The 13,458-nt window shown below is 31.2% G+C and overlaps 2 protein-coding genes across 2 annotated transcripts in view; one reads left to right on the top strand and one right to left on the bottom strand.

Annotated features, from left to right (window-relative positions):
* Positions 1-4,986, top strand: part of LOC111057303 (serine/threonine-protein kinase 26) — a 46,611-nt gene extending 41,625 nt beyond the window's left edge. The window contains 1 exon segment of the mRNA XM_039423032.1: positions 704-4,986. Coding sequence (XP_039278966.1) covers positions 704-716 — 13 coding nt within the window. The 3' untranslated portion in view covers positions 717-4,986.
* Positions 4,987-7,101: 2,115 nt separating this feature from the next.
* The window catches only part of LOC111057305 (fatty acyl-CoA reductase wat), a 28,771-nt gene continuing 22,414 nt past the window's right edge, over positions 7,102-13,458 (bottom strand). The window contains 5 exon segments of the mRNA XM_039423033.1: positions 7,102-7,716; positions 8,727-8,984; positions 10,162-10,452; positions 12,104-12,296; positions 13,194-13,303. Coding sequence (XP_039278967.1) covers positions 7,614-7,716; positions 8,727-8,984; positions 10,162-10,452; positions 12,104-12,296; positions 13,194-13,303 — 955 coding nt within the window. The 3' untranslated portion in view covers positions 7,102-7,613.

Consider the following 13,458-nt stretch of genomic DNA (forward strand, 5'->3'; position numbering starts at 1 on the left):
ATTAGATTTCTTCCATGTTATGTTTTCCCCGTTCTTCCATATGGTTTAGAGTCATGAACATTGACAGCTGCAACTGGAGGATGCTGAGGGTGTCCTGGGTGGACCATGTCTCTAATGAAGAAAATTTAAGAAGAATGGGAAAGGGAAAACAAATTCTCAATATAGTAAAAGCGGAAGCTTCTCAACATATCAGAAATGGAAGCAGATACGAGCTACTCCAAGTTATATTGCAGGGCAAGGTGGAAAGTAAAAGAGGTCCTGGAAGAACAGCTGTTCAGGGTGGTAGTCAACAGGTTTATCATAACCAGAATTGTTGCCAACATCCGGAACGGATAGGAACTAAAAGAAGGAAGAAGAATGAAATGTCTAGGGCTCTCTTGACTTGTCAAAACTCTCAATACGCATTTTCAAAGGGAGTGCCTCAATTCTGCAAGATTTTAATTTGTCTAGTGTATGAACATAACCTAAAAGGTTCTGTAATAGGTTTTAAAGGAATGGTTTGGGAGGTTAGATATTGTCTTTTAAATGGCAATATGTTTATGTTATTTGAAGTGTGTTAATACTTTTATATAATAAACACAACTCAAGGAAAGTTGAATTACTCGCACATTTGAAATATCTCACTTATGAATGACACCCTTTTCAAATTGACTTGAAAACAATGGTTAATGGTTGTCCTAATGATTTTCTCTTCAATTTTCAGGGAAGCATCGTAGTTTGGAATGACGTTTGGAGCTAAGTCTTCTTGTCTTCTTTTCATTGGACAATATTATTAAAATATATTCAAAGATATGAAACTAGATAGTACTTTATAGAGAATTGGCTCATGTGAATCGGTTATAGGCAGTCATTTGTAAAAGTTTTGTTGTTAGAAATCTAATTTCGCTGAAGAAATTGTTTCTTTTTCTTTCTATTAGCGCACCTCATTTAGGTGATTATAATAATATTAAATATGATAAATATAATTTTTGTTCGAAAAACATTTATTATTTTGAAATAGTTGCATTGATTGACCCATCGAGAAGTGAATGATTAACATAATTCATAAATCGCAATAACATTTTTTTCAAGACCGGAAACTGTCTTCTCTCATACAAAATTTATGAGAGTCATCAGTGTCATTTTAATTAAAAAAAGTTGTATTAGCTTAATTTGAAATACTGTATTCCTTCCAACATTAGCCCCCATAAAATCATGAGATCTAAAATCAGCTCCGTTATTATATAACAGTGATTTAAATTCTTACTCGATAATCTTCAATTTCCCCCGTTAACTAATGAAAATAATCACTGAGAAGTATCCGCCTTCTAGGTGAATTTTGCCACACATCAGAATCAGTGGCAGTATGTCACCTGTTCAGTGTAATTATTATTCTCGTGAGTTTCAATAGACTATTCATACTTGCTCAGTGGTGCTAAGTGGTAATTGTACCATTAGAACTTATGGGGATAATATCTTCACTGTACCGGACATCTTCACTGATACTGATACGTGGGAATCCAGATTTATTCTACATGGAACAACATCGTTCACACAGTGAATAATCCTAAATTCCATCTCTCCTCTCTTCAAATACGTTTTTACAATATAAATTGTTCCCTCTATACTTCAATCTCCAGTTAAGATTGAATAACAATACCTTAACATTCGTAATAAACTTTACTGATAACTTGAGAAGTCAATTTTTGGATGTAAAGGGTATAATAATTTTGTAGTACATAAGTATGTATTTATAAATATGTACATAGATACTGTTGTTTAGGCTAGAATTTCGGTTAGTTATTGAATTATTTCAGTTTGAAATTTGGATATCTCGCGTCATCAGAATTTTCAGAGTTCCGTACTGATTGGAAGATAATAATAATATGATATTAAACCTATTATTACGTTGATAATTGAAATATTTTTTTCATCTTTTTTAGCTACTGTACTTGGATAGGATTGTTATGTGCTACTGAACATCTTCCTCTAAGCTATCAAATTATTTAAACCATAGCTGCTGTTTCAATAAATGCATAAAGTATAAAACTGGCAACCAGCTAGTAGGCCTAGGCCCTTGTAGGGCTGTCAACACATTCGAATATATCTTTATAATATCAATGATTCTCATCAAACACACTTACTATTTCGAATATGTCTTAACCTAAAAAGTATGAATCGTAAAAAATTGCTAACTACTATAGAATTTTAGTTGATGAAATATAGTAGAAAACAAAACTAAACCGCATGTAAGATTTTTAACAAACAAATCTCAACAAAATACTTATTATTATACACTAGATTGTTTACTTAGTAAAGGCCTTCAAAATAACGTATTATCGATGAAAAGATATTCTGCATGAATTAAATTATCAGAACATATCCATAAAGTAACCTAGCCTACTACATAGCAGATCGTTCGTTAACCTTATTAACTTGAGACACTAATATTAAAGAAAAACTATTGATATTTGTGAGAAGTTCTACTCTACTTGCCGCTTTTACCTTCAGATAGTCAATCAGGTTTTTAGCAATGTAGCAAATCAACAAGTTGATCTTATTGTTGGTGAACATTAATTATTCTGAGATGAAAGTTTTTATTCAGTAGTTATTCTTCAATATCTGAATAGTTTTTGTCCATAAAATGAGAAGACATGAAGCTAGTTCTCTTCTACTTGAATGAAGATCCAATATATTCCGCTATCACTACTGAAAAATTAACAGAAATATCTATTCCAGTTATTTTCCAGTTTTCGGCTCGTATTGTGCTATGTTTAATGTTGAATGTTTCAAGTGGGACAATTAGCGTCATCAATACCAATCATTCTATCGGATAAAGTTTAATCGCTATTGTAAGAATTTTAAAGATTATTTACTTCCAAATGACATAGACAATACATGAAATATTATTATAATATTCTAAACAAAATGTTTTTGTGTCATATTTCTAATGAATTGGCTACTCTTCGTTCAAATTTAATTTAAAACTTGTTAATTGATAATCCTTTCCAATGTTGTATTCAAGACTTGATATTAATTTGTGAAATCCATTATTTTCTCAGGAAATGGATCAATCAAATTTGGAAAACATTCAGAATAAAATAATAATTGTTTTCGTCAAATTATAAAAATACACGAAATAGGACAAGGACAGACATGTAGCTAATATCATTTTGAATTCAAGATTAGTTTCTCACGCTCCTTCCTCTCTTTACATGAATAAAAACACAAACTGTGTCCTTAGTAGCGTTACATAGTATTTAACGGGTTATCAATAAGCCTATAACATCAATCATCCATTTCAGAATAACTTTATTGAAGCGTACGTAGTTAACGTGAAGAATTTGAGCTTTGAGTGCTAAGGTAAACAGCACTCTTGTCGATCTGTTGACTACAATTGAGCATAAAAATTAGAAGTAAATTAGCCCTGTATGTACGTATAAAAAAGATATTGAAATGAACCTCCTATTCGACATAAGATGAGAGAAAGTCACTATCAAACTATGTATCTTTTTCACTCCAATGTATTGTTATGTAAGATGATTATGCTAATTCTGTATACCTCAGTTGATATGCCGATGATGAATGTATTGTACTTTGAATAGATGATGAAACATTCTGCTGTCATATGAAATTGTGGGATATTTGTGCATAATTAGATTTATTAAAATCTATTATTTTCAAAGGGATGGCTTCTGATGCCAAAATTCTAAACGTATCTGCTTTTCTTAAGGTGCTTACAGATATACGCGCCGCAACCGCGAACATGAGCAATTAATGGCCTTTTAATCAGCCGATGCCAAGCTTTTTATATCTGTATCTTACCGTATCTGTAAAAATGCAGATATAGTCAGCTGATTATAAGTGAATTGCTCATGTTCGCGGCGCGTATATCTGTACGCACCTTAAGGAGTGGTGTTTCCTCTATGGTTAATTCATCCTGCTTCATTCACATTAATTTGATTTGCTTCAAATTCATTGCTATTGGCTTGGTTTTAACTCAGCTACTATTCAAAACTTTGTTCCATCACATATATCTTGGTTACTTTTGTTGGAATGTTGTTGGTTAGTTTATATTGCTCTGTACTGGCATTACGAATGATTCTGATATTGAGAATATGATATTGAGACTGTGAGTCACAGTCATTGACTCGTTATGTTTTTGTAAATAGATGTAAATGAGCTGTTGAAATTATTTTAATGGAGTGTGTCCACATATTGTTTTGTTCTCATATAATTAATTACATGGAGATAATATTATGTATTTTTTTAAGCGCTGTAAATAATTGTATCGATAAATTATTGTAAAGAAGACGCTGAAAAATGATGAGCTACAATATTTTTATCTCTGATTTGGGAATGAAGTTGTCGTCAGTAGTGCTATAGCTGTGGCCATCCTATGAATGAGCTTTGCTTAGTACATTAATTCGGTGATAAGAAAAGAATGAAATGTGACAAAGTTTGTTTTCTTCCAAGATGACAATTATTAAATACTGAAGTTTTCTCTTATCGAAATTCAATAATTTCATTCAGAGTGACCTGGGTGTAAGTCAAGTACAAAATTGTAGGATATTTTTATTTCTTCAATTTTAATTCTTTCAATTCATTTATTTTTAACTTTAATAATCTTAGATTTTAACCTTTATTTCATCATATTTGTAAATTCTATTAATTATCACAGTATTAGTTATTCTTTTCTTATTTTATCTTGCTCGTCTGAGAGCAGTCTTATTTTAAATTTTGTTTGTTTTTTGCTGACTGTATATAGCAGCGCGGATAACCTTTGGTTAACATTTTTATGTTATGTAGTATTTATCGGTTCAATTATTATTGATATTATTATTATATATTATTATTATTACTGTTACAATTGTAATTATGAAATCAGTTTTCAGTCATGAGAGTGATAAATTATTGTAATTGGAAAAAGTAATGCCATCAGTGAAATTAGTTAAGTTGAAAACAGTGCATCATGTTTCTAATGAAAATAAACTGTTATTTTAATTATTCCCTGTGTTTTTTCAAGATCCCTCAATAATGGTTTAAGGCTTATTTAAAAAGTCGGAGTGGTGCTCCATTATATCGATTGATTTACAACCAAGAATTGATTAATCAATTTGATAACAACTTTTATAATCAATTGATTAGTGCTCATAACATTCTTAACAGAGTCAGGTCAGCGATTTAAATTTTAAAGATTAAAATTAAATTTTCAATCCTGTTGATTCTCTCCCAATCATCAATTATTTGATATTGTGATTGTGAAATTAAATAAATAGATAAATTATAATATATCTAGGAATAAATTAATTACATCTTCAAATATAAATAAGTGAAGAAGTGTACCTGTATAATACAAACGTTCTATTATACTTTTGATTCCATATCTATTATTTATTTGGAAATTAACAAAACTGTTTGAAGGTTGAGCTTTCAACTTTTGGTTTTGGAGTAATTCTATCTATTTTAACAAGCATACTAAATAATAATGAAATCTACTTTGACTTTCGGGCATTTTCAACAAATAAGAACAGTTGAAAGAGAATGAAAATTGGCCTACTCTTACTGGAGTAAATTCTCCAGAATTACTGGAGTAAATACTAAAGAGTGGAGTAAGGGTAATGCGGCTGCTGCAAAATATGACTTCAATACAATCACAAAAAAAAACTATTTTTCCTCTCCTCATCATTTTTGATGAAGTAATTGTTGTATGACTCAATAAAGAATAGTTATTTATGAATCGTCAGAGCATGCCGAATGAAAATTTGCAATTTCAAATCCTCGTTATCCAGTATATTGACTAGCATGTCTACCTTGCCCCCTCAGGGTACATGCAATTTGGGCAAAAAAGATGCATGTACAATGGAGGACAAGGTGTATCATAATAAGGACAAGCTATCATAAATAATATGAAATATTGAAATATCATATCAGTGTTGTAATAATCTACTTAGGTTCATTATAATCCAGGCAAAATACTAAATAACAAAGTTTCTTCACATCCCAAAACTAGGGTTATTTTAAAATTTCAAATTCAAATAATCTTTATTCACACAAGAAAAAAAGACAGAAGCATAGACAATGTATGCATAATTGATTTTTTTAATAAATTTTAATTTTATGCATAATAAATCATTAATCTGTATTAACTGATTTTATTGATATTGTTGAAATTATTATTGAAATTTGGTCCAAACATGGGAAAAAGAGACCAGTAAATTTAGTTGTACAAATAGTGATGATTTTGTTCAAATGATTTTGTCTAATCAATTGTGATACACCATGATTTCTTTCACCATGATACACCAGGTTTCATGAGATGAAAAACTAACTTCATCAATAGGCTATGACGGTCATTGAGAACTTACTGTATGCTTAATGAAGTTTAAAATTTATAAATTATGCCTCCATCCTTTCTATTGGTTGGGTTTCAAGTCAAATTCTCACTGTCCTTATACGCAGAAATCATGAAATTTTATTGTTCACACTGGTCAGCAAAGCGACCCCGTTAGTTTATTATTGGGCTATATCAATACATAGCTTGTGACTAGGCAGATTATAATATGATTTTTGCATAGAGGCATCGTCGTCCCTGTGATGCCCAGGTTCACATTCCATCAAATCTATCCCAATCTGAACAATGATTATTATGATATATCTGTCGATTCGCCTTCATATATCCAGAACCGTCTATCTTTATCTGAATTATTTCCAACGATTTATCAAGAAAGCATGATAGAGTGCATATATAGCCTAGTATGAATGTTTGGCTCTCATACTGTCTCATTCTTCTTACTGTTGACTTCTTACTGTCTTCATACTGTCTTCTTACTGTGTTGAATTTCCTCTCACAAGCATGAACTTGTGAGATAAGCCTACAATTTATCTATTTAAAATGCTACTGTGATGGCATTAATTACTTTTATGTACTGTACTTGTTTTTTAGAATAAAATATTTCAATTTAAATGCCACAATTTGGTGGCGGAGTATCAAATTTACTCCAGCTTTAGGGTGGCATGCAACTCACAAGAAAAAATAGAAATTGAACTATACAATTTTTATTCAGTTTTTGTAATATAAAATTTATGTCATAAATAAAATTACTATACATTATAAACTCCTTATAATCCAAAAATGTAATTGTATTACACAAATAACAAATTGTTTGAAAAATTTTCAGAACTCTGTTTATAAAATTTTCTCTTACTAGAAACAAACTTGAGTAAGTATGAAATAATCATTGCTCATTTGAAATTTATAATTTTTTTCATAGAAGTTTAATAATATATACGCTTCTATTGTCTTGAAACAGATAATTATTATTTTGTGTAGATGTTTTCAAATAAATTATGAATATTTCTCACCATGGTCAATGCTAGATACACAATTTTCAATTGCAGTTTCCTAGCTCATGGGAAAAATGCCACAAATCGCATACTTTTTTTAAAATTATATCCTTAAATATTTCTCAATACGTTTTATTGATCAAGTTTCAAAAATAATAGTTCAATAACTAAACATATAAATATAACCTCCTAGTATGTATTTACAATATTATTGCAATGACACCAGATCGAATGATGGATTACAAAGAAATGGAAGACTGTTCCATTCGGATGCCTCGATGCAGATTTCAGGCCAATAAGAAGCTGTAGCCCACTTGCAAGACAAACAGTGCGACCCTGAAGACTAGTAGACCTAGGAGAACCTTGACCACTTGGTGAGCCCAATAAAACCTGCACGAAAAAATTAACATTAAAAATCGACTTCATTTTCCAGTCATATTAAATTTATATAATTTTCAAATTATGAAATGCATTGTAATGTTCCATGATCGATTTGTTTCATTTTATATGAGTGGGCTTTAAATTAATGATCTAACCACTTATGACTCGTAACAATGACTCCACTTATGACATCAATCAATGTAAAATCGTTGAACAATGCTAGAAGCTTAAATTCCAAAAGCTTTGTTGTGTTTGAATTGGTTTGAAAGTTGAAAAAGCTAAATTCCATCAAGGTTTGATTGCTGTAATGGTGATTGCTGCTGTATGTTGTCATGTTCTGAAATTCAATTGTCACCTTTTTAATTGCAAGTGATACCTAATTTCTCAAAAAAATGTATTTTCTTTTCCACGGTACGTCGGATGTTTTCCAAATTCAAATGACCATGTATTATCGAATTATTGGTAGTAATTGGAATTGGGAAAGTGTCTAATTTTCACACACAATTTTCAAGTTTGATACCGACATGCAGTCAATTATTTAAATGTAAGAAACAATTTATTTGTTTACAGTGACTGTATGTACTCACATACTAAAGCGCTCTCTTGTCAAGAGACTGTTGACAGTGAGTTAGTGAGTAGTGGTTTATTGAAACTTGAATAAACATATTGTTTCTTTCATTAAATTTATGATTGCACGTCGGAGAATTTAAGTGAAAAATCAATCGCGTCTGTATACATTGCAGTTCGCAATGAAATCATCATATTTGTCTAATTTTATTACATATTCGAATTTTACATATGAAATTTTATTACATAATCTTAGGGCTATTCAACATTTATTTTAATGAATTATCAAATAATTATAACTGAATTATTATTAAATATAATAATTGTTGATCAATAATGATCGATAATCTAAAGTCAATAATTCAGTTATTATTAAATAATAATAATTATAGCTGAATTATTATTAAAATAATACTGTAATCCAGTTAATAGTTAGGATTCCTGTGATTTACCTCTTCCAGCGAACCATAGCGTCAGGCAATGTGGACATTTCGTCTTTAAGCAGGTACACTCTCAATCCTCTGATGTAGTTGTAGAAGAAGTGATCCCAGTCCAACTTCTTCATGTCAAAGTTGAACTTGGCCTGGTCTTCTGGAGTGAGTCGAAGCCACAGATTTTGTACATTCTGATTCGTGAAAACCCATTTTCTTGTTGCAAAATACGTTAGCACTGTGCTGAATTTGTCGATTTTCGAGTATATCTGGTAGAGGCTGAAATAGGAATTGACATTATTTAATTTTATTCTTATCATGATGAATTTTCACTCTCTACAGTGTAAGTTACCAATAAATACTGAATCCTTTCTATCCCACTTCAAGTTAAAGTTGATATACGGTAATATTTTTTTTAAAAAAGGACAATGGTTTCTTTCTATATTCACATAGAAAATTAGAGAATATAGAAATTAGGAAATTGAAGAAGCTTTGGGCCTGTTTTTTCTTTTCCGACTATTGTAATGTTTGCTCTAACTAATAAATAAATATAAACTGATATTCTATTTATCGATACAACAGTATTATAACCCATTCACAAAGCAGTAAAAGATCAATGAAATTAGCTGCCAAAGAGAGTATTTAATATCTAAGTACCTAATATCATATCAAACAATCATAATAAACATTGTTTATATGATTGTTCATTTCATACTAAACAATCATAATCAAAAAAATAAATTATGATAATATAAACTTGATGATTTAATAAAAGTGAAGGAATTGGATGAGGATACAATAATGTAGTAGGCCTACCGATCTAAAAAATGATTAAATATTTTTGCAACGCAATAAATTAAATCAATACTAGTACCAGCGCCACACTCGCCAAGTGAAGGCGAACCGTGGCATAGTAGCCATCCACACTCTTTAATATTTGTACGCACTTGGCAAGAGTGTGAAAGCGGCATAGCGTATAGTAGCGTTTAGCGTTTATACTAGCTTCCAGCGTTTAAATTTTGTTATCCTACTCTTGATTAATATCTGGAAGGGTTTTAGTTCAATTGATTTATATGAATTATTTCTACTTCGTCAGCTAACATACTTTTATTGACATGTATAAGTCAATGATTGAAAATGAGAGAAATAAATATTTGGTACATTACTATCAAATTATGTACCTATTTATTCATTTTTTACTAGCATGTAACCCGTTCTCCGCGAAGGTCTAATTAAAAACTTGAAAAACTGAAAACGACCTACTAAAATCTTGAAGAATTTAAAATGGCCTATAACTATCCACGGTAGATTAAGAATCCATTTGCGAAATTTCAAGTTAATCAGTCCAATAGTTCAGACGTGATGATACGCCATTCGTGAATTTCATATCCCGTACGTGTATGAGCCAACTCTTTCCTTTATTATATTATAGATTTATTATATGTGAATCACTTACTTGGGACTTTCTTTTCCTGTCAATTTTGCGGCCGAGTCAATGATCAAAGCCGGGAAGTAGTGGAGCAGGTAGCTGAAGATTATACTTAGGAATCTGTACTTAGTTGTGACTAGAAAATAATACCACATGGCTTTTATGGTAGGTACACTGGTTCCGTGAACTTCAATCAACTGTTTGAAATTTCCCCACTTCAATGGCTTTTCAACTGTCGAGACGTAGTTGTAGATTTTCGGGTCTTCCGGTTTCTCTGGCTCGGTCTCCTGATTTGTCGGAAGCACCTGACTGTTATTCCTAAAAAAATATCACAGCTTATTATATGATTTGATGAAGGATAGAGAAAATTTCAGAATTAAAAAAATATTTCACAACTTATTACAGTTTATGATTTGATGAAGGATTGAGAATAATGCAGAATTACTGGAAATATATAATGCAATATTTTATTGGAGCTTATTACTCGTATTCAATTTTCATTAAAATGATTTTTAAATGTTTGTTATTAGCAGTAGTTATATCCAAAGTTAGTATCCACAGCAAGTCTGTCTACTAACGTTGAGTTATATCTGCTTAAAAGTAATTAAGCTCAAATTCCATGCTATAACATTATCGTATCCTATTATATTGAGCGAGCAATTTTTGTATTTATATATTTGGCTATTTTTACATCTGGTTATTCTTATATCTGGTTATTTATGCTTAACGGATCTCGAAAACGGCTCTAACGATTTTCACGAAATTTGGAACATAGTAGGTTTATGATATAAAGATTCGATTGCACTAGGTTTCATCCTTGGGAAAACTCGAACGAAATTAAAAGGATAATTCATCCTTGGCTGAAACAGCTGTGGATAGTAAAAAAGTGAGTATTTGAAAAATCAAAATATAGCATCCCCGAAATTCATAAGATGACATAGATATAGCCAGCTGTGAAATATAAACACGATCATTTTAGAGAATTGTTTTCTGTTTACCAATAAATAAATATAACGAGCAAAGCTCGGTGCCCCGATATTGACTTGTTGATGCATGAAGAGTGATGCATTATTACTAGAAATATAGCCTAATGAAATATTTTATTGGAGTATTATTAAGTATTCGTATTCAATTTTAATTAAAATGATTGAGATCTTCGTCCTTAGCTTAAGGCTTCTTCAAAAATAATTTATTTCACACTAACTTATTGTTATAAGATAATATATAATAAATATCAATAATAGTAATATACTATATTAGTTTAAATACCGTAATGGATACTATTTATATTATTATAATAAATAGTATTTCATTCTAGAGAAGGCACTGTTCCCATAAAATGTGATAATACTCAAGAGCTGTTCATTTATGTATTTTCTTGAAATCGTATTTTATAATATTTTCCGAGTGTGTTCGCACAGTAAGGCTAGGCGCACACCAGGTAGTCAAGACAAGACAAGATCAGACACGTTTAGTCACAATACTTCACATTGTTTCTTATGACGCAACTCACACTGATTAGTCATTGCAATTAGGCATGTCTTCAAAAGAAACTATGTGAAGTGTTGTGACTGAACGCGTCTGATCATGTCTTGTCTTGTCTTGACTAACTGGTGTGTGCCTAGCCTAAGTGGTCAGCGGTCAGAGCGGTATTAAGAGGATATAAATAGAGAGATTCATATTATATAATAATACAGTACAGTATCCTATTGGACTGCTGAAACTTAGTGCACCTTATCGCCTGTGTGTATAAGAGAAGAACGGCTGCGCCCTAACCCCTAATAATTCTATTTTACCCTCAAGTGATACTATTACTATGCAAATTCTAATGGACCTCAAGGGCTTAGCCTTTATATTGTGTGATTTGATGCCAACAAATTGTTGTACAGTTTACCTTTGTAGAGCACAAACATGGTTTTGACATTAGATTATGTGATTTGATGCCAACAAATATTGTTGAAGAGTTTACCTTTGTAGAACACATTCCCAAGCACATGCGATGAGCGCGTTGACACACATGTCGACCGGAACGATGTTGGCGTCACATGTGAGGTCGGCTTGCAGGGTTCGGAGCACACCACACCCTGCACCGACCACAATTCCGGTTGGGCCATACACGTTGTCTGTCCAGCCAATCACCGGCTCGTATGCCGTTCCAACCACTGCAACACAAAGTCAAACAAATATGAGTAGATTCAGTCACTTATAATCAATAGGCTCAACAATGGTATCACATCGATATACCCTTGATATTTTTTTTTTTTTTGCTGAGGTTGATGCCTGCAATATTCTAGGCTTGTGCATAGGTAAAAGTAAAATGGCAAGGATGATAATTGAGACAAATAGATCTATAATAATTATAAACTCATCCATCTTAAATAGATTCAACAATAGTAGGCATCACATTTATAGACTATGCTCTTAGATTTTTTTGTGAGGTTGATAATGTTTGTTCGTTTTAATCTGAAGGTTTTAGGCTAGGAATTAAAATTGAAATTGTTATTTTTAATCTGGATCTGGATCAAATTAATAATAGTTCTATTTTTAATTGATTGAAGTCAGTGAAGTCGGTACACAGATAACAGTATAACAGATGTACCGTCTGTTGTCGGTACACAAATAACAGTATTTATTCATTCAATCAATCATTCAGAATTACACAACTTCCAGAAAAGTACCACAGGCTTAAGCCCAAAACGGTTCCAATTCTAATGTATACGACTGTCCAGATTTCTACTGATAACTCAGAAGAGAGTGGACATGGAAATTAATGAGAAATTGCATTTATTCAAATGTTAATGAAGAAAATTTAATTTGGATTTTCGTTTAATAACGAAGAGAGTAGAATTAATCTATCTACATAATTATCATTAATTCTAATGGTTATTATAATTTAAAATTGTTTAGAGTGACCATGAAATATATTAGGGTTTCTAGAAATTATTATCTTTGGAATTTGTTTAATTCAAATGATAATGTATCAAGTATCTGTAATAATGTAAGTAATGTATCACGGTTTTAATGCTATTATTTCAGTATGTAGATATTGTGTGGCTTACCAATTGCTGGTCTGAAGATTGATACTGGGAGATTTCCTGCAAATTCCCTGACTACCTGTTCGGCTACAGCTTTCGTGTAGGCGTAAGTGTTTGGCCATTTACTCAGTAATCTGAAAACAGTTAGTGAAACCATGATTTTCATTTCTATAAAACTGTAAAACAGATTTTCCAATCAGATTCCCTTTTTTGGAGAAGTATAATTTATCCCCTCATTGTTAATATTGTGATCAAAATCTTAGAAACCATGAATATGGATTTATGAGAA

Source organism: Nilaparvata lugens, chromosome 3 (genome assembly GCF_014356525.2).
Source record: "Nilaparvata lugens isolate BPH chromosome 3, ASM1435652v1, whole genome shotgun sequence".
NCBI lineage: Eukaryota > Metazoa > Arthropoda > Insecta > Hemiptera > Delphacidae > Nilaparvata > Nilaparvata lugens.